The following is an 18840-nucleotide window of genomic DNA, read 5'->3' on the forward strand; positions in this document are numbered from 1 at the left end:
TCACTTAGCAATGCCTTAGAAAAATCCATATATTTATATTATATTATATTCATAATATTATATAAATATATGTATAAATAAAGATATATATATATATGTATATAAATAATATTTATATAAACATATAGTAATATATATATACACATATATTTAAATATATTCTCATATATTTAAATATATATAATATACATAAAATTATATGTAAATATAAATATAAATATATATAGGGATATATATATATAATTATCTATAGATATAAATATACACATATTTATGCACATAATATAATATATATATATATATACACACTAAAATATATAAATGTTTATGTAAAATATAAATACATATACTATATACATATATATTTATTTAAATATATATACATATAAATATACATATACATATGTTTAAAAACATATATACATATATATTATATATATTATATTTAATTAAATATACATATATACATATATAATTATATTTGTACATATACAAATATATAAGTGCACACATATATAAAATGTCACTTCCTGATATGGCTTTCTGTGGAAGTTTTGACATATGGCATTTGAGCAGTAAGCTTTGGCATAGCTGGCATTTGGCTTGACTTGGCTTTGGAACAAATTACTTGATATGACTGGATCAATTCTTCGATCGATAAATACTTTGCAAAGCTCCGTACGTGCTGACGCTTAGTGCACTGGTCTGGTTCACAAGCGACTAACACTGAAGTTAAACATTGTACCTTCTTTGTCAGCAAACATTGATCAGTCGGTTCCGGGTTAGTTTATGCTTCAGTTTGTTGATTATAAATAACCAACCAAGATATATAGAAATATCTTGCTTCAGGGGTTGCACTGAAATCTTTCGAGTACTTGGACAACATCTTCATTGCTTCCACAATCTTGAATACTTCAATCTTTATTCTTCACTGAGGCATGAACATATTAATGAACTTCTTCCAGTGAACTTATTCCTTCAAGACTGTAGATGGCTTCTTCAACCTTTGTCTTCGTATCTTCCGATTCCGGTGCAGGCGTAGTGTTATTTACTTGTCCTGTTCTATTGTTGAGTTATCATCCCTATGTAACAGATAGGGTTGTCTTTACATTTAGACTTACATCCTCCTCCAATTATTAACCTGTCTTTGAAATTGTTAGTAGCAGCTTTAAGCTCTGCTAATGTAAAGCGCCTATCCTTTACATTCACCCTATTCAATATGATTCACCCTGTATTCAGTGTACTCCAGGTAATCATCATTATACTTCATCAAATTAACTTATAGTATGCACTAAGCAGATATTTCACTAGTAACTGATTATGTTTATAGGCACCTCATCCATTTTATTAACCCATAAATGATTGTTTGGTATGCAAGGATCTAATTTGCGCCTCTCTGCACCCTGATTACTGCAGATGTGATGACCCTGATGAATGTAACTAAGAATGCACTTATGATGCAGAATTTTATGTGAAGCAATGCCAGAGTCTCACCATTCATGCTAGAATTCAACTCAAGCCGTTCGACACAACACCACATATCTGCCTGAAACTCAAAATATAGTAAGATGCAAAGTTAAACATATACACAAATTTAATAGATTCTATAATAGAATGAAATTTCTATAGTAGAACCAACTAAGAAATATATGAATCAAATATCTATAGTAGAATCAAAACTACAGTACACAACTTTATAACATAATTAATCATTTAATAAATTGATTGTTTTGATTCTATAATAGAAGCAAAAAAAACTGAAATTGCAAGCATAATATTTATAACAAAATTGATTAGATAGAATTCAACAAGAACAATAACAAATGCAAAACTAGTATATATGAGCCGTAAATTGCAAATAAACCAGGATTAATCTATACGAAATCAAATCTCGATATGTAAAGACATATAAATGGATTAGTGTAACTAGAAGCAGCCGACTCCTAATCTCTCTTGAACTAAATTGTCAACTAGAATTTAGTGTAACTAGAAGCAGCCGACTCCTAATCTCTCTTGAACTAGAGAATAAAATAACAGTAGCTACCAAATCAAAATAGACTTATTGCAAAATATTGTGCTAACATTTCATCAACAAACCCACCATTTCAAATGTGTGATTAAACTAAAAATGTAACAAGAACAAAACACAAACAGACCTTCTGGCGGAGCTCGCTTCGATATTTGCAAAGCTGGCTCTGGTGTCTTACTAAACCAATCAAGTTCCAAGATTCATTCTCAACCTGTTTTCTTAAAATGTAGAGCTTTCAAAACCTGTAACAGAGATCTCAGACTTAAGAAGTAAATAGAAAATTAAAACTACACACTATAATACTAAGGGAAAATACAAATTAAAAAATTAGTAAGGAACTACTTATAATACTACTTATTTAGCTCGGAACTCTTAGTCATGCCAATTTATTTTTACGGACTAAACAAATACTTCGACCACTTTTTATAACTGGTAACCGCTAAAATTAGCTGATCTATCTTGATTCTATTGTAGAACCAAGGAAAAAAATATCATCTAATAATATACATAATTTAAAAGAAAAAGTTGTAGATTTGGAACTAAATTGTAAAACATTATTTGGTTCTACGCTGGAACCAAAAGTGTAACACAAAGTTGCATAATAAAACTAGATATTTCAGGAAATTATCGTTTCGACTCTACAATAGAACCAACCAACATACATAATTTTGACTATAAATAAGAAAATTGTCACAATCGAAAAGGAAACTAAAAATAACAAATCAAATTGCAAAACTACATACGACTCAACAACAAACAGCTACAATTAACCGTAAATTAACTACACAACATTAAATTTCAAACTGTGAACTCTCAACGGATATAGAATTATCAAAATCGAAAGGACACTATAATAACAAATCAAATGGAAAAAACTACATAAAATTTAACAAACAACAGCTACATAAAACCAAATAAAAACATAATTTTACAAAATACATAATCTATAAGCAAAACTTTTTAGCTCTGGAGCTAATTTATAAGACATTATTTGGTTCTACAGTGGAACCAAAACTTATCAGGAGCATAAATAGTTATTAGTCAGACATACTAGTTCTACTTGGAACTATGTTACAAACGATTCTATTGTAGAACCAAACCTACAATATAGAACTATGCAGAAATTAAAAATTTAATAAATTCACTTTCTTGATTCTGCAACAAAACCAAAATTCAAAAAATAATTTCAAACTGCATTATTCACAAAAACATTCCAGTAGAACCAAAGCAACATTACCACTAAAAATTAAAAATTTAAACAAACTGATTTGATTCTACAACAAGACCTGAAAACAATGATACAAACTGAAATTAAAACATATGAGATGAATAATAAAACTTGAAAGTCAACATTTAACAAATCAAAATCAACATAGCGAGAGAGAAATAAGGAGCAGTATAACTAAAACATAAAAGTAAATCGAATTGGTTTGATTCCACAACGGAACCAGGCCAAATTAATACGACTTGAAACTAAAACATATCAGAGAAACAATGAAAATTAAAATTCAACATATAACAAATCAAAATTAACAGAGAGATAAAGAGATAACTGCAAGTGTACCAAAATCAAAATCAAGAGAGATAACGAACCTGATGAATAGGTTAAATCGACATTATCACGAATCTGAGCTTGATTTGCGGATGACTGAGCTTGATTTGTTGAAAGACACCATGTGGCAGTACTTTAAACTAAAGAAAGATCAGAACACCGGCCTCTAGAGAGATAGCACGCCAGAGAGACGAGATAGCGAGCCGCAGCGAGACAGAGAAGAGAGAGGTGAGAGAAAGAGATAAGAATATCTAATTATATGTAATAATATTTTAATTTTATTATTTGTTTTGGCCAGCCGTTAGATGTAATTCTGATTGAATGGTCCAGATTAGGTCTCCACTGGACTCTATATAATCTGAGTCTCCATGGAACAAAAGCCTATATATATATATATAAAGGAGGATGCGGGCGTCTCTAAAATTGTTCGATTCAGTCTTCTGATTTTTCTTAAATTTCGGAGAGAAATTATAATTATAATTCAAAAAATAAGGTTCAAGAATTCTAAAAGTAATACAACTCTTTTCTTATTGAATTCTAAAGATGATACAACTCTTTTCCTTTATATTTAGTATTTCTTATTGAATTCTAAAGATGATACAATTTTTTTCTTATTTAGTAATCCTAAAAGAAATAGAATTATATTTAAAATATCAGGTTTTAACCAATAAATAGGAATCATAAAATAAAAATAATTAACAAAAAAATAGGATATATAAAATAAAAATCATATATTGATTTTATACTAATGTAAATGATTCTTGAGTAGTATTGTGTTTGACGGGCACGGGAAGCGGCCCAAACTAATTTTTATCTAAATAATAATAATTTTTCTATTAGTATTATGTTTGATAGGAGAGTGGCTAATATAATTTTTATCTATGTTATAATGTTTTTTTTGTTAAAACGGCGGTTCAAAATAATTACAAAATAAATTAGGATATATAAAATAGGAATCATATATTGATCTTATAATAATGTAAATGATTCTTGATTAGTATTGTGTTTGACGCGGGAGGCGGCCCAAACAAATTTTTATCTAAATAATAATAAATTTTCTATTAGTATTATGTTTGACGGGAAAGTGGCTAAAATAATATTAGTATTATGTTTGACGGGAATTATAATTATAATTCAAAAAATCAGATTCAAGAATTCTAAAAGTAATACAACAATTTCTTATCGAATTCTAAAGATGATACAATTCTTTTCTAATTTAATATTTCTTATTGAATTCTAAAAATGAGACAATTCTTTTCTTATTTAGTAATCCTAATAGAAATAGGATTATATTTATTCAAACTAACAAAATCATAGATAAAATACAATTTATATTTAAGATTTGTATGGTAATACGTACAATTTTTATTATCGATTTAGTAAAGGATTGTAAAGATAATAATCATTAAAAAAAACTGATAGCAACAAAAAATAGAACCATAAAAGAAAAATAATTTTTAACTAATAAATAGGCATCAAAAAATAAAAAAAATTAACAAATAAAATAATATATAAAAAATAGGAATCATATATTAATTTTATGATAATGTAAATGGTTCCTCATTAGTATTGTGTTTGACAGGTACGGGAGGCGGCCTAAACTAATTTTTATCTAAATAATAATAAATTTTTTATTAGTATTATGTTTGCCGGGAAAGTCGTTAAAATAATTTTATTAAAAGAATAATAATTTTTAACTAATAAATAGGAATCAAAAAATAAAAATAATTAACAAATAAAATAATATATAAAAAATAGGTATCATATATTGATTTTATGATAAAGTAAATGGTTCTTGATTAGTATATCGTTTGACGGGCACGGGAGGCGGCCCAAACTAATTTTTATCCAAATAATAATAAATCTTCTATTAGTATTATGTTTGACGGTAAAGTCGCTAAAATAATTTTTTATCTATGTTATAATATATTTTTTTGTTACACAATTCAAAATAATCTTTAATTTTGTCATAATTAGAATAAGTTTTATTAGTGTTGTGTTTGACACTAAAACGACTCAAACTAATATATAAATTATAATGTTTTGTTATAAGTATTGTGTCTGACAAGAGAGCGGCTCAAACTAATTTTGATCTAAATTATAATATTTAATTTATCATAAAAATAATAATTATGGATTAATATTGTCTTTGACGGGAGGGGGTTCGAACTAATTTTTTTATTTGTGTTGTGTTTGGCAGGATGATCACTTAAACAAATTTTTATATCAATTATAATATTTTTTATTTATGATATGTTTAATGGGAAGATGACTCAAAATAATTTTTATCCTATTATAATTCTGATTCATATCAAAATTTATCACGCCGCCGCGAAGCGCGGCTTTTTTCACTAGTTTATAATACGCGTGTATGTTTGTTTCGAAAATTAGAATAAGTGGAGTATATAATCTCGTAGGCGTAGCTCGTTGAACAGTGTCCGTATTTCCGATTAATCACCGATCATATTAATTTTCGATCAATTCTGTTAAGTCTAATTTCTGAGTTTTACAAAATTGATAATTAATAAAATTAAATATATAATAAAATATTTGAAAAATGATATGACATAGACTTTTAAAATTTATCAAAATAAATTAAAATTATATATTAGAAATTGTAAAAAAATAAGTTAATAAGCATTATTTGCATCGAAATATGAGAGCAACTCCAATGCAATGTTATACTTGGTTCTATTGCTATATTATAGCATCAAAAGTAAAAAAACTCAACTCCAAAAAGATGCTATATTTGGATGCATCAATGCATAGATGCATCGTTGGTTCTATATTTGAAATGGATCCATCCATGTTGCAACTTCCTTGGTTCTATATTTTATTTATAGAAGTTAGGTAAAAGTTAATGAGTTGGTTAAATTTGAAACAAATTATAAAATTTAGCATTGGAGTGCAAATTTTATTTTAGCACCAAAAAACACTTTTTGATGCTATATTATAGCAATAACAATAGATATATAGCATCTAGCATTGGACTTGCTCGATTTTTTATTTTTTTTTTGTCAGGCGGACTTGCTCGATCTCTTGACTGTTGAGAATAATCTATTTGCTATTTTTCTGTATGGATAATAAATTATCGGTTATTTTTTTCGCTCTAGTAATCCATTGACCGGACCAAACCTACATGTATTTGGCCAGACTTCTTTAACTAAATAAATTCTGTCGCAGCGAAATTAAATAGCTTTATTTTATTATATTATTATAATAATTACCATCACTTTTGTTTTTCTATCTATGTAATTCTGCGTATTTCCTATATATTTAATTTTTGTTTTACTTACATCTTTACTGACTGTATCATTTCTATTTTGTCCTTGTTTGTTAGACTTATACTTCAGTGAAATTACGAAAATGCAAGAGCTTTCGAGATAAATTGCAATTTCCCGTTAATGAAAAGAAAAACATCGAAAAGCATAAAATATATAATGCCGCAAAATAAAATACAAAATGTACATCCTCCTTGAACCCAAAAAGTTAGAGAAACAGATCATCTTATTACTTCCTCTTACATGTTATTGGGAACGTTAGCCCTCCGTCGCCTTGGCAACATATATTCTACAGCCATTCACAAAAGTAATCTACACTGAGGAAAAATCTTATAATGGAGAGCCTAAAAATAACTTACACTCTGAAATTTTACAACTTCTGTATATGTATAACATGTATGTTAAAAAGTCTGTGAAACAACTTTCTTGTTATTTGCTTCAACATCTGTGCCCGAATCTAGTTTTCTAAACACTAGTTTTTGCTGTGGAAGCTGGCCATCCAAAAATGCTGTAACCTCGGTGTCTACCAACACAGTGTCGTCGTCTTTGAACTCTCCTCTCAATATACCTTTAGCAAGCTCATTTTCAACATTTTGCTGGATCACACGCTTCACTGGTCTTGCACCATAACTTGGGTCATACCCAAGACTTCCTAGGAGTTCTACTGCAGCATCAGTGACCTTAAGCTTCATCTTCCGGTCTGCTATTCTCTTTTGTACTCGTTCGAGCTAAATAAAGGTGCACAGAAACAAATATAATTAGAAAGACAACACATAGTAATAATTTCACTACCAGTAAACAAGAAGTATCATGACATTTAAATATTTCATATGATAAACAAATAAAAGGCATCTAGAGTGATCAAAGTACGCCTAATTACTAACAGGACATTTTAATGAACTATAGAAAGTTTCCTATTTCCCTTTTTATCTTTAGTAAGTAGAAAAACTCTGGCATACTGATTATTAAACATATACTTCAATAAATAGTCCAACCACAGGGTTCCAGAAATTACCTGTATCCTGACAATACTGTTAATCTGGTCACGATCAAGAGGCTGAAATACAATGTACTCATCAACTCGGTTCATGAACTCCGGCTTAAACACTGACCTTGCAGCATCTAATACCCTTCGCTTTATAGTCTCGTAACTTGTCTCTTCACCATCCATGCCAAGTATGTATTGTGAACCCACATTCGAAGTCATAATTATGACAGTGTTGGTGAAACTCACAGTGCGACCCTGAGAATCAGTCACCCTACCATCATCCAGTATTTGAAGAAACACATTGAACACATCAGAATGAGCCTTCTCAATCTCATCAAACAAAATAACTGCATATGGCCTCCTGCGGACCGTCTCCGTCAGCTGTCCTCCTTCGTCATATCCAACATAACCAGGTGGAGCGCCTATTAATCTTGAAACTGTATGCTTTTCCATATACTCACTCATGTCTATCCTCACAAGAGCATCCTCAGTGTTGAACATATAGGATGCAAGGGCCTTTGCTAGTTCTGTTTTTCCAACTCCTGTAGGACCCATGAACATGAAGCTAGCTATAGGGCGGTGAGGATCTGATAGACCTGCTCGAGATCGCTGTATAGCCTCAGCCACAGATGTAACAGCAGGATTTTGGCCAACCACGCGTTTGTGCAGCTCTTCTTCCAAATGTAACAACTTCTCTCTCTCCGATTGTTGTAGCTTTGAGACAGGAATACCAGTCCATTTACTAACAATCTCGGCAATATCACTCCCACTAACTTCTTCTCTTAGCATGGACTTCCCTGACCTCATATATTCATCTAGTTCTTTCTCTGCAGTTTCCAGTTGACGCTGCAAAGAGTTCAAACTTCCATACTTCAACTCAGCTGCACGATTAAGATCATACTCCCTCTCTGCCTGCTGGATCTCAAGATTTACTCTGTCAATCTGCATAAATGAAAAATATATTAATAAATTAACACCTAAGAAATCTTGCCTCTTGGTAATATTATTTCTTATATACAGTCAAAGAAGGTCCTTGTTCAACATAGTTTTACCAATTCGTTTAGTTTTCCAAATTATATTATTAAAGATCTGAAGAAGAAAAAAATGAGAGCAACATCCACCATATCAATTTAGAAATCAGTCAACAAAATCTTTACATTTACATCTGTATAAAGAACAACTTACCTCTTCTTTAATTGACTGCAAGCGTGTCATGACAGTTTTCTCATGTTCCCATTGCTCATTTAATTCAGTTTGTTTCTTCTTTAAAAGATCCAACTCTGCCTCAAGGCGATCAAGTCTGTCCTTTGAAGCTTTATCTGTGTCATTGGTAAGAGATAACCTCTCCATCTCCAATTTTAGAACTGAACGGTTGATCTCATCGAGTGCTGTTGGTTTAGACGTGATTTCCATTTTCAGTTTTGCTGCTGCTTCATCAACTAGATCAATAGCTGCCATAGAAAATAGTACATTTAGCAATCAACATTACTTCTTAGGCCAAAGCATTGATTGACAAAAAAGTAAAAAGCTTTTATATCAATATAGATTGATATTTGGCACTTGTTATTAGAACCTTCTTCATCTTATGATTTAATTCCATACAACTTAGAAGCAAATAATATTCCATTTGAAAAAGAGTTATATTTTTCCCTGATATATTTTACTGTTTCATTTGTACTTCTCTCGAAATAAAACTGGTAATGTGGCATTAGTGTAATTACTATTTAACAGGTATGAGGTAGCGTCCAATGTCCTCCCCTCTCTTTAAATCATCTTACTCTTCAAAAGACAAGTGCTGCTCATCACAACACATAAATAAAACACATTACCTAAGAAAGGAGATCACGCTGTGTGTTAATTCTGTGCATCATCAATGTTCCACAATAGTACAATAAATAATAACAGATTACTTTATAAGTTATCTAGCAAGTGGGTATACCTTTGTCGGGTAAGAAACGGCCACTAATATAACGATCTGAGAGAATCGCAGCCTCCACCAATGCCCCATCAGATATGCGAACCCCATGGTGTAGTTCATATCTTTCCCGAAGCCCCCGCAATATAGAGATTGTATCTTCCACTGTGGGTTGATCGACATAGACTTGTTGAAAACGGCGCTCCAAGGCTGGATCTTTTTCAATGTATTTACGATATTCATCCAAGGTAGTTGCCCCGATACATCGCAATTCTCCACGTCCAAGCATGGGCTTTAAGAGATTGCCAGCATCCATTGCCCCATTGGTTGCACCTGAAGAAAAGTTGCTATGATAATATGCTTTCTTCAAATAAATCATAGATCAGATAATTAAATTACAGCAACCAATAATAGTGGCCATGAGCAACAATAAGTCAAACCAAAGAAAAGACTAAATTACAGGTTTTCACTACTTGTCAAAAACTGTCATGCAATAAAACGGGAATGAACTGCAAAGTAACAATTTCGCGTAGATGTACCTGCCCCAACGACTGTATGGATCTCATCAATAAATAGAATAGTCTGTCCATCTGATTCAGTAACTTCCTTGAGCACAGCCTTTAATCTGTCTTCAAATTCTCCACGATATTTAGCTCCAGCAATAAGTGCACCCATATCCAGTGATATCAACTAAAGAAAGACAATCAATTTAAGTTCATAACAAAAGACCAAACATAGCTGGAGATCCTAATAGATTACGATCTAGATTAAATCCATACCTTCCTGTTCATCAAAGCTTGAGGGACGTCTCCTTCAACAATTCTCTGAGCAAGCCTGTCACACGACATGATAAAATACACATTTAACGTATATCAGCAAAAAAAAAAAACTGTTGCAGTACATAGATCCATTTGCAGAATTTAAAAACAATTCATCTGCCAGCTTATGTGACTGGCGAATCCATATAAGGTATATAAAGTTGACGAACAAGAGTACAGTATATAAAGTAGCAACACTTATTTCATAATAGAATTCTCAATTGCAATAGGTCTCACTCTATTTGTTCTTTATGATGTCTGATTCAAGTATTTAAATAAATAAATAAATCGGAACTGACCACCAGGCAACAAAACTTTAAAAAGAAGAGCTTACCCCTCAGAAATTGCAGTTTTTCCAACACCAGGCTCACCAATTAGGACTGGATTATTCTTTGTTCTCCTAGAAAGAATCTGTATGCATCTCCGTATCTCATCATCCCTTCCAATCACTGGATCAAGCTTTCCTGCCCTTGCCATGGCAGTCAAGTCTTTTCCATATTTCTCTAATGCTTCGTACTTGCCCTCGGGATCTGTAAAAATATACATATATTTTTAACAAAGCTCGTTTATGAGATAGAGCTACCAGAAACTTTTATTGCACACAAACAAGTAAACTGATTGTCTGCACGTATACTCAAGGAACGTCTTAAAAAGCCATAAGATAAAATATATAAAATATAAAATATGCTGCAGATCAAAGCAAAAATAAGCAACTGTCTAGTAAACGCCAATCTTCTAAGAAACATGAAAAGAAATGGACTAACGCAATGATCTGCGTAAGGAGGCTATAGAATTGGTACTGAAAATTACTAGGAAATGAGTGGTTTTAATGCATATCGAGTAGGTTAACCAAATACGTTGTGTATACAGTAACTGGTTTTGTAATGAAGAAGCATATCTGACCTAAAATTAACATCATAAACTGCTCCATTTGAGCAATGTCAGTGCAAGTACTTTGATGGCTATGTAATATGAATTACTTGCCATTATATTAGTTACAGAGTTTCCAGCAAGGGAAACTGAAAGAGAGATACTAACGTTTCCTAAACTATTCGCGATGATAAATTATATATGGTAAATTATATACGACTCATGTTACTATATATGAAGGCCACTTCTGCAAATACATGTACTGTTTTAAGGAAACACAATTAATATAAGTATTTAGACTTAATTTACCTTTGTCAATCACCGTTTGGCGTCCCCTAATAGCTTCTATAGCATTCTTTAGGGCTTTAAGTGAAATCTGAAAATCTTTACACAATTGCTTCCCGAATCGTCTATCTTCCACATATCCAAGCACCAAATGCTCAACTGATACAAATGAATCATTGTACTCTTTCTTGTAATCTCTGGCCCGCTGTATCAAGGACTCCAAATCCCGCCCCAACATCGAGCCAGCAGACTCACCAAGAACCTAATTTTATTAAATCAACACAAAAACAGGGAGTCATAACCACTTCTGAGATGCATAACCATGTAAGAACTCACAGTAATCTGATAAATTATATTCCAACTTTTAACTTGTTTGAACATAACATCATCATTACAATAATTTAATCATCGGTATTCGTACATAGGGGGTAGTTTCTGCATAGAGGCATCATTGCAACTCAATCCAACAATTTAATCATAGCTTAGTGATCATCGAGTACTACTAAATTATACCTTAGGCTGGAGATTGATGAACTTGTCGGTAGCTTCAAGAAGGCGAGTATTATCAACACCGGCTTTCGAGAAGATCCTGCGAGCAAGTCCGTTCTTCTGCTCCAACAAAGCCTTCAAAAGATGCTCAGTCTCCACAATCTGATGCTTATTCTCCTTGGCAACCTCGGGCGACGAGACGATAGCTTGCCACGCCATTTCAGTGAACTCCTCTTGCGTAATCTATCCATCCAAAACAATCAAACACCTCATCAATTCAATAAAATCAATTAAAATCACTGAAAAAATAATTAATTACACGCTGCAAATCACTTACTCTTCCACCGGAAGCTTCGCAACGGACAACGAACGAGGAGTTGTTCCGGAAGGTTCTAGAAGGTGCGGCGAACAAGGCATTGTTTGGGCGGGTTTTTAGGGCTAATTTGTGAGGGGTAGAAGTGGAACTAAGAGAGAGAGATGGGCGAGAATAGAGAGGAGAGAGTGTAGTCGTTTTGTTAGAGAGGGGTTGGAGACGGAGAGTGGGAAACGACGTCGTAGTAGCCATTGATAACGATGCTGTGTGAGTATGAGAAATGAGTAGAGAGTGTGATAAGGGGGAGGGAGTTAGCGTGGGAGTTTAAAAAGGGAGAGTTGCGATCTCAATGAGTTTTCGCGTACTTTCTAGCGATTACGTGCCACCGGGACCACCTCTTCTGTACACATATGATGATTGAGGTGTTTCTGAAGAAAGGTATAATTTCATTTTTTTATCTAATTCTTTTTTATTATTTTAAATAATAAATTAGTAGGTTGGATTTTTTTTATATATAGAAATGAATGCACAAAAATTCTTTTTTATAATACTCTTACTTACGGGGTGTATTCGATTGGGATTTTAATGGATTGTTTTTAATGGATTTAGGTACAATGCTTCAAAATCCCATTGATTTTGGTGGGATTTCAAAAAACTTAAAATACACCGAGTAATACCACAAAATCCATCATTTTATGAAATGAAAAAAATCTATCAGCATTTGAATACCATCAGATTTTAATTCATGTTAAACAATCCCAATTGAATACCATCGGGTTTTAAAGCATAATTTAAAATCCCAATTGAATACCACCAGATTTTGTAGCATAATTTTAAATCCCAATTGAATACCTCAAGATTTTAATGGATTTCAAACAATCTCAATCAAATACCTTCGGATTTCATGAATGCAAAAAAATGCTTTAAAATCCCGATCCAATACACCCCTCTTAGTTTTCTTTTTTCTTTTTAAATAAAATCACCCAGTAATTGAAAATCAAAAAGTCTCATCTCTGTTCAGCTTAGATGAAAAAGCATGGGATGTCGAGATTATTGAAGATATATTTAACGATAGAGACCAGAGGCAGATTCTGGCTATCCAGTTAAATGAAGAAAGTCATGAAGATGTAATGTATTGGTCACTCGAAAATTCTGGTAACTATTCTGTAAAGAGTGCGTACAAATTACTTCAGGTGCAAAAGGGTGCTTGGAGTGTTCAACATAATTCTGGTATTTGGAAACTTTTATGGAGCGTGAAAGCACCTCCAAAGGCGCTGAATCTGGTTTGGCGTGCACTTTCTCAATGTTTACCCACACTGTCTCAACTGCAAAGCAAACGAGTCCCGATTCAAACTCTCTGTCCAGTCTGTCATGGAGAGGAGGAAACTATTCTGCATAGTCTGGTAACATGTCCGTTTGCAGCCCAGTATTGGAGTCTTCTCAGAATAGTGATCAGCCGAGATCAAAACATGAATATTATTAGTTGGATGGAATTGATGTTGAGTTCGGGCTCAGTGCAGCAGCGTGCAGAATACATAACGCTGTGTTGGGCCATCTGGAGGGCTCGAAACGATCTAGTATGGAACCAGAAATTCTCATCTGTTAACAAGATAGTAGCAGCAGCGAAACAGTACCTTACACAATGGACAATAGCCCAGAGCAGATCTTCTAGCACTCTTCTTCAACCACAAGCTAATGGAGATGGAGTGACTTCCTGGGTAAAGCCCCAACCAAACACAGTTAAGGTGTCCGTTGATGCAGCTATGTTTGAAGATAGGTCTGAAGCTGGTTTCGGAATGGTCGCTAGAGATTCAGACGGAAGGCTGATAGAAGCAAAAGTCTTAACTACGGCAGAGTGCATTAGCCCAGTTCTTGCGGAGGCCGTAGCTGTGAAGGAAGCCTTAAGCTGGATTAATCAGAAGAAATGGTTATTAGTTACCTTGGAGTCTGATTGCTTGGTTGTGGTTCAAGCCATCAGGTCTGCAACTCCAATGCGGTCTCATTTTGGAGTGATTATTTCAGAATGTCGGAGCTTTATGCAACGTCTAAACAATGTTCAATTGTTATTTGTCAAACGGTCTGCAAATATGGTTGCCCATCAGCTTGCTAGGGAATCATATTTATATCCAGGTCGTAGTTTTGATAGGTCGTCTATTCCTATCACTATTCAAGCTTGTATTGAGATGGATTTAAGTTAATAAGATCTCCAGCTTTTCGTCAAAAAAAAAAAAAAAAATCACCATTACAGAAATAATTGAGATTTTTTTTTTTTTTTTTTTGACTGAAATGCACTTGCCCGCAACGAGATACAACAATACTCCGAGGAGTTTCTTTCATTCAAAAAGCTTATTATCTAACCGAAAGACATGAAAATGTCTCCGGAAGTTTAGACAATAATACTTAATGTCCGAAAAGAGAAACGTCCCATCTTGTATGATCATGCTACCTGAAACAAAAACAATCCATTAATAACATGAAAAGTAATTATAAATTAATTATTAAAATAGTATAGTTCGTCAAAAAAAAGTAGTTGGATGAAATAATAAATATAAAATAATCTGTCAAAAATAGAAGATAAATATAAAAACAAAAATATATCTAACCAAAGGGAGACCCTTTGGCTAGATATATAACAAGCTGAATAATTACTAAGAATATAATTAAATAATTAATAAGAACTAAAATATAAATATAAAAATATAACTTTGATATTCAAAATGATATTTAAATTTTAGATAACAAGTTAAATATAATAAATAAGCCAACAAAGTGGCACCAAATTGCCCCTACTAGGCTAAGAATTTACGCCATCAATCATGGCCACCCATATATGGTACATAAATTTAAATGCATTCATTTACAAGATTCAAAATTCAAATCACCCATAAATGGTGCAAATAGATTTAAATGCATTCATTTACCAGATTCAAAATCCGAATATTTTAATTAATCTTCTAATGAATACATAAAAGTTGAAATTAAAGCATGAAGAGAAAATTCAAATTTCAAAACCAAATAAATTAAAAGAGTCAACTTGCCATTTACAAAACTGAAATTAAGATTAACATTTACTACTATTAAAATCAAATAAAGCCAAATTTTCAAATCTAAACTAAAATAATGCAACAAACTAAGTCAATCAGAATAATCTAATATCAAAACACCCGCTAATTAGGTCGCCACTACACCACCTCCGTCGTCACCGTGCAAGAACCGGAAAACTACAAACATTCATCATGGACACTAGCGAAAACTAAGAATCGAAAAGAATCGAGAATCAAAAAGTAACTAATCATATAATATAAAAATGGTTACATATACCCAATCTCCTCCAATTCAGACAAAACAGAATAAAAAATGACAAAGAGGATACAAAACAACACATACACTAAAAGATTCAAGCACATTACATCAATATACTTAATCATGAAAAATGAGTGATGAGCCAAACTATAATAATATATACCGTGAATTCATAAATAATCACACAACCATAATCATGAAATTTTATATATTGGAAAGATCGCACCTGTTTTTCTTGTTTTTAATTGTATTTCTGTAGATATGAGCTTTGACAGCTGTGAGCATTCGGACTCATAACCTCCGTTGACTCGGACACCATTTCTAGTGATGCGTTGATGACTATACATATCATAGTTTTCATCAGAGAAATTGAGAGAGGAGGGAGGGAGATTATAATTTGTCTATGACCTCCTTCCACGCAGCAACCATACAATGAAACTAGGTTTTCATGCTGTATGGCTGATATAGTATTTATCTCTGTCAAGAACTCCCGAACACCCTGACTTGACTCTACTGAAAGAACTTTCAAAGCCACCAAAGTGCCATCTTTTAGTTTCCCCTTGTAAACAGAACCAAAGCCGCCCCTCCCGATTTTATTGACCGTGCTAAAGTCATTAGAGACAATTTGAAGCTCCTTATAAGAGTACAGTCTGATGTTCTGAATGCTTGAAAGCTCTTCCTCAAGGTCTATGGCTCCCGTAGTTGGGGGATCTGCCTTTCTACTAAAACAACCAGTAAAGCAAGCCATAACAAAATTGGTTAAAAACGTAAGGCACCTCAAGAAATTCCAAAATTAGCAACCAAAAACAAAAAAAACAAGATTGTGGAATGATGAAACAGAATAGAAGGAAAGTTGTGAAGTATTGATGGGGGAAGAAGCGGAGGGGGCTTAGAGAAAAGATTTGCTTTATTTGTCGTACAGACTTTTCTTGGTTTTGACTTGAGAAGATTGAAGACAAGCAGTACTAGATTTTAGTTGATTTCAGAAATAATTGAGATTGAGATGATTTATAAATTAGGATTATGAAATAGTTGATATTAAATAGACTACTAATTTAATTTTAGAGTCCTCCTAGACTCGAAACCAAACTTTTAATAATTTTTGTATGTCAGCCCGGGGCGTAATTATATTTTTAATGGGCTAGTTGACATAAATGCTAAATGTGGTGACATTGTCAAGGCTGGGAAAGATTTTGTGCAGGGATTTGTATCGATGAATTTAATGATTACATCATGTATTCGACATGAGCTCCTACACGATGGGTTGCTTGTATCTCGGCTGATGATAAAAGTTTCTATTTGCTTGTGGCTTGCCTTTGAAACTCGGGGCTCTCATTGATAAATGGGTTTTGCACTTTGTTGAATGCAATTTGTCAATTGTTATTTCCTCCATTGTTCTCTACTCCAGTAGCACCAGATTGGATCGTGCTGCCTACTTGGTTATTTAACTAGATGCCTGGAAGGGATGTGGTTTCGAGGAACTCTATCATTTTAGCTTATTGTAAGCATCCACAAGTTTTAGTCTACTTCAGAAAGATGTAGAGCACCGATATAGGGTGTCATCTGTTTCACCTTAATCAAAGTGTGTGCACTTGAGAATGGTGAAACAACGGGAATGTTATTCTTACTGATTAACACAGAATAAGTTCAATAGTGGATGTCAGAAGGGAAGATTATGTTTTTTTATATTGTTACTGTGTAGTGACGGAACCAGGATTCCGAAATAGTCAGGACTAAAATAATGCAGTGCTTAATTTTGGAGTCTACCAAGAACAAATAATCAATTTTCCACTAAATTTTAACTAAATATATTCTATATTTTTTTCGAAGGTCAACCGGGGCTCCAGTCTACGGTGACTCCCCCTCGGTTCTGCCATTGTCTATATCAAAAAGGCTGGATTTTTCTGTGAAGCTTATGATGATGATATTACAAAGAATGGAATGCAGTTTGAGCTAGGTCCAACCGTGTGCATTACATAAGCATAGTGATAACTATAGCATAGCTTCAATATATCAATATATATATATAAAGGAGGATGCGGGCGTGTTGCTCGATTCAGTCTTCTGATTTTTCTTGAATTTCGGAGAGAAAATATAGTTATAATTCAAAAAATCAGGTTAAGAATTCTAAAAGTGATACAATTCTTTTCTTTTTGGATTGTAAAAATAATACAATTCTTTTTTTATTTAAGAATCCTAAAAAGAGTAGGATTATATTTATTTAAACTAACAAACATAGATAAAATACAATTTATATTTAAAATTTGTAAGGTAATACGTACAAATTTTATTTTCAATTTAGTCTTATAATTTTTTTAAAAAAATTTCGTATAGAAAATAAAGATTGTAAAGATAATAATCATTAAAAAAAACTAATAGCAAAAAAATTAGAACCACAAAAGAATAATAATTTTTAAGTAATAAATAGGAATCATAAAATAAAAATAATTAACAAAAAATAGGATATATAGAATAGGAATCATATATTGATTTTATAAAAATGTAAATGATTCTTGATTAGTATTTTGTTTGACGGGCACGGGAGGCGGCCCAAACCAATTTTTATCTAAACAATAATAAATTTTCTATTAGTATTATATTTGACCTAAAAGTGGCTAATATATTTTTTTTCAATGTTATGATATTTTTTTGTTAAAACGGTACCACAGTTCAAAATAATGTTTATCTAATTATAATTATAATTTAAAAAATCAAGCTGAAAGATTCCAAAAATTAATATAATCCTTTTTTTTTCCGAATTCTAAAGGCAATGCAATTTTTTTCTTATTTAAGATTGCCAAAAGGAATATGATTATATTTATTTAAAATAATAATCATAGATAAAATACAATTTATATTTAAGATTTGTAAGGTAATACATACAATTTTTATTTCCAATTTAGTTTTATAATTTTCTTAAATTTCGAATAAAAAATAAACGATTGTAAAGATAATAATCATTAAAAAACTAATAGCACAAAATTAGAACCATAAAAG

At 32.1% G+C, this 18840-nt stretch overlaps 1 protein-coding gene and 2 long non-coding RNA genes across 3 annotated transcripts; all 3 read right to left on the reverse strand.

Moving 5' to 3' along the window:
• Positions 1-1102: 1102 nt before the first annotated feature.
• On the reverse strand, positions 1103-3775 carry LOC135147734 (uncharacterized). The gene is made up of 3 exons (XR_010285521.1): positions 3623-3775; positions 2157-2271; positions 1103-1546 (listed from the first exon to the last, which is right to left on the reverse strand). It is a non-coding gene; the product is annotated as an uncharacterized LOC135147734 (long non-coding RNA).
• Positions 3776-7032: 3257 nt separating this feature from the next.
• On the reverse strand, positions 7033-12893 carry LOC108195151 (chaperone protein ClpB3, chloroplastic). The gene is made up of 10 exons (XM_017362102.2): positions 12565-12893; positions 12252-12470; positions 11763-12000; positions 10918-11113; positions 10545-10599; positions 10305-10455; positions 9790-10098; positions 9036-9301; positions 7878-8792; positions 7033-7590 (listed from the first exon to the last, which is right to left on the reverse strand). The coding sequence occupies exons 1-10, from the start codon at positions 12790-12792 to the stop codon at positions 7264-7266; spliced, it is 2904 nt and encodes a 967-aa protein (XP_017217591.1). The 5' UTR covers positions 12793-12893; the 3' UTR covers positions 7033-7263.
• Positions 12894-14847: 1954 nt separating this feature from the next.
• Positions 14848-16204, reverse strand: LOC135147738 (uncharacterized). The gene is made up of 2 exons (XR_010285525.1): positions 16070-16204; positions 14848-14986 (listed from the first exon to the last, which is right to left on the reverse strand). It is a non-coding gene; the product is annotated as an uncharacterized LOC135147738 (long non-coding RNA).
• Positions 16205-18840: the final 2636 nt, after the last annotated feature.

Source organism: Daucus carota, chromosome 7 (assembly GCF_001625215.2).
Source record: "Daucus carota subsp. sativus chromosome 7, DH1 v3.0, whole genome shotgun sequence".
NCBI classification, from domain to species: Eukaryota; Viridiplantae; Streptophyta; class Magnoliopsida; order Apiales; family Apiaceae; genus Daucus; species Daucus carota.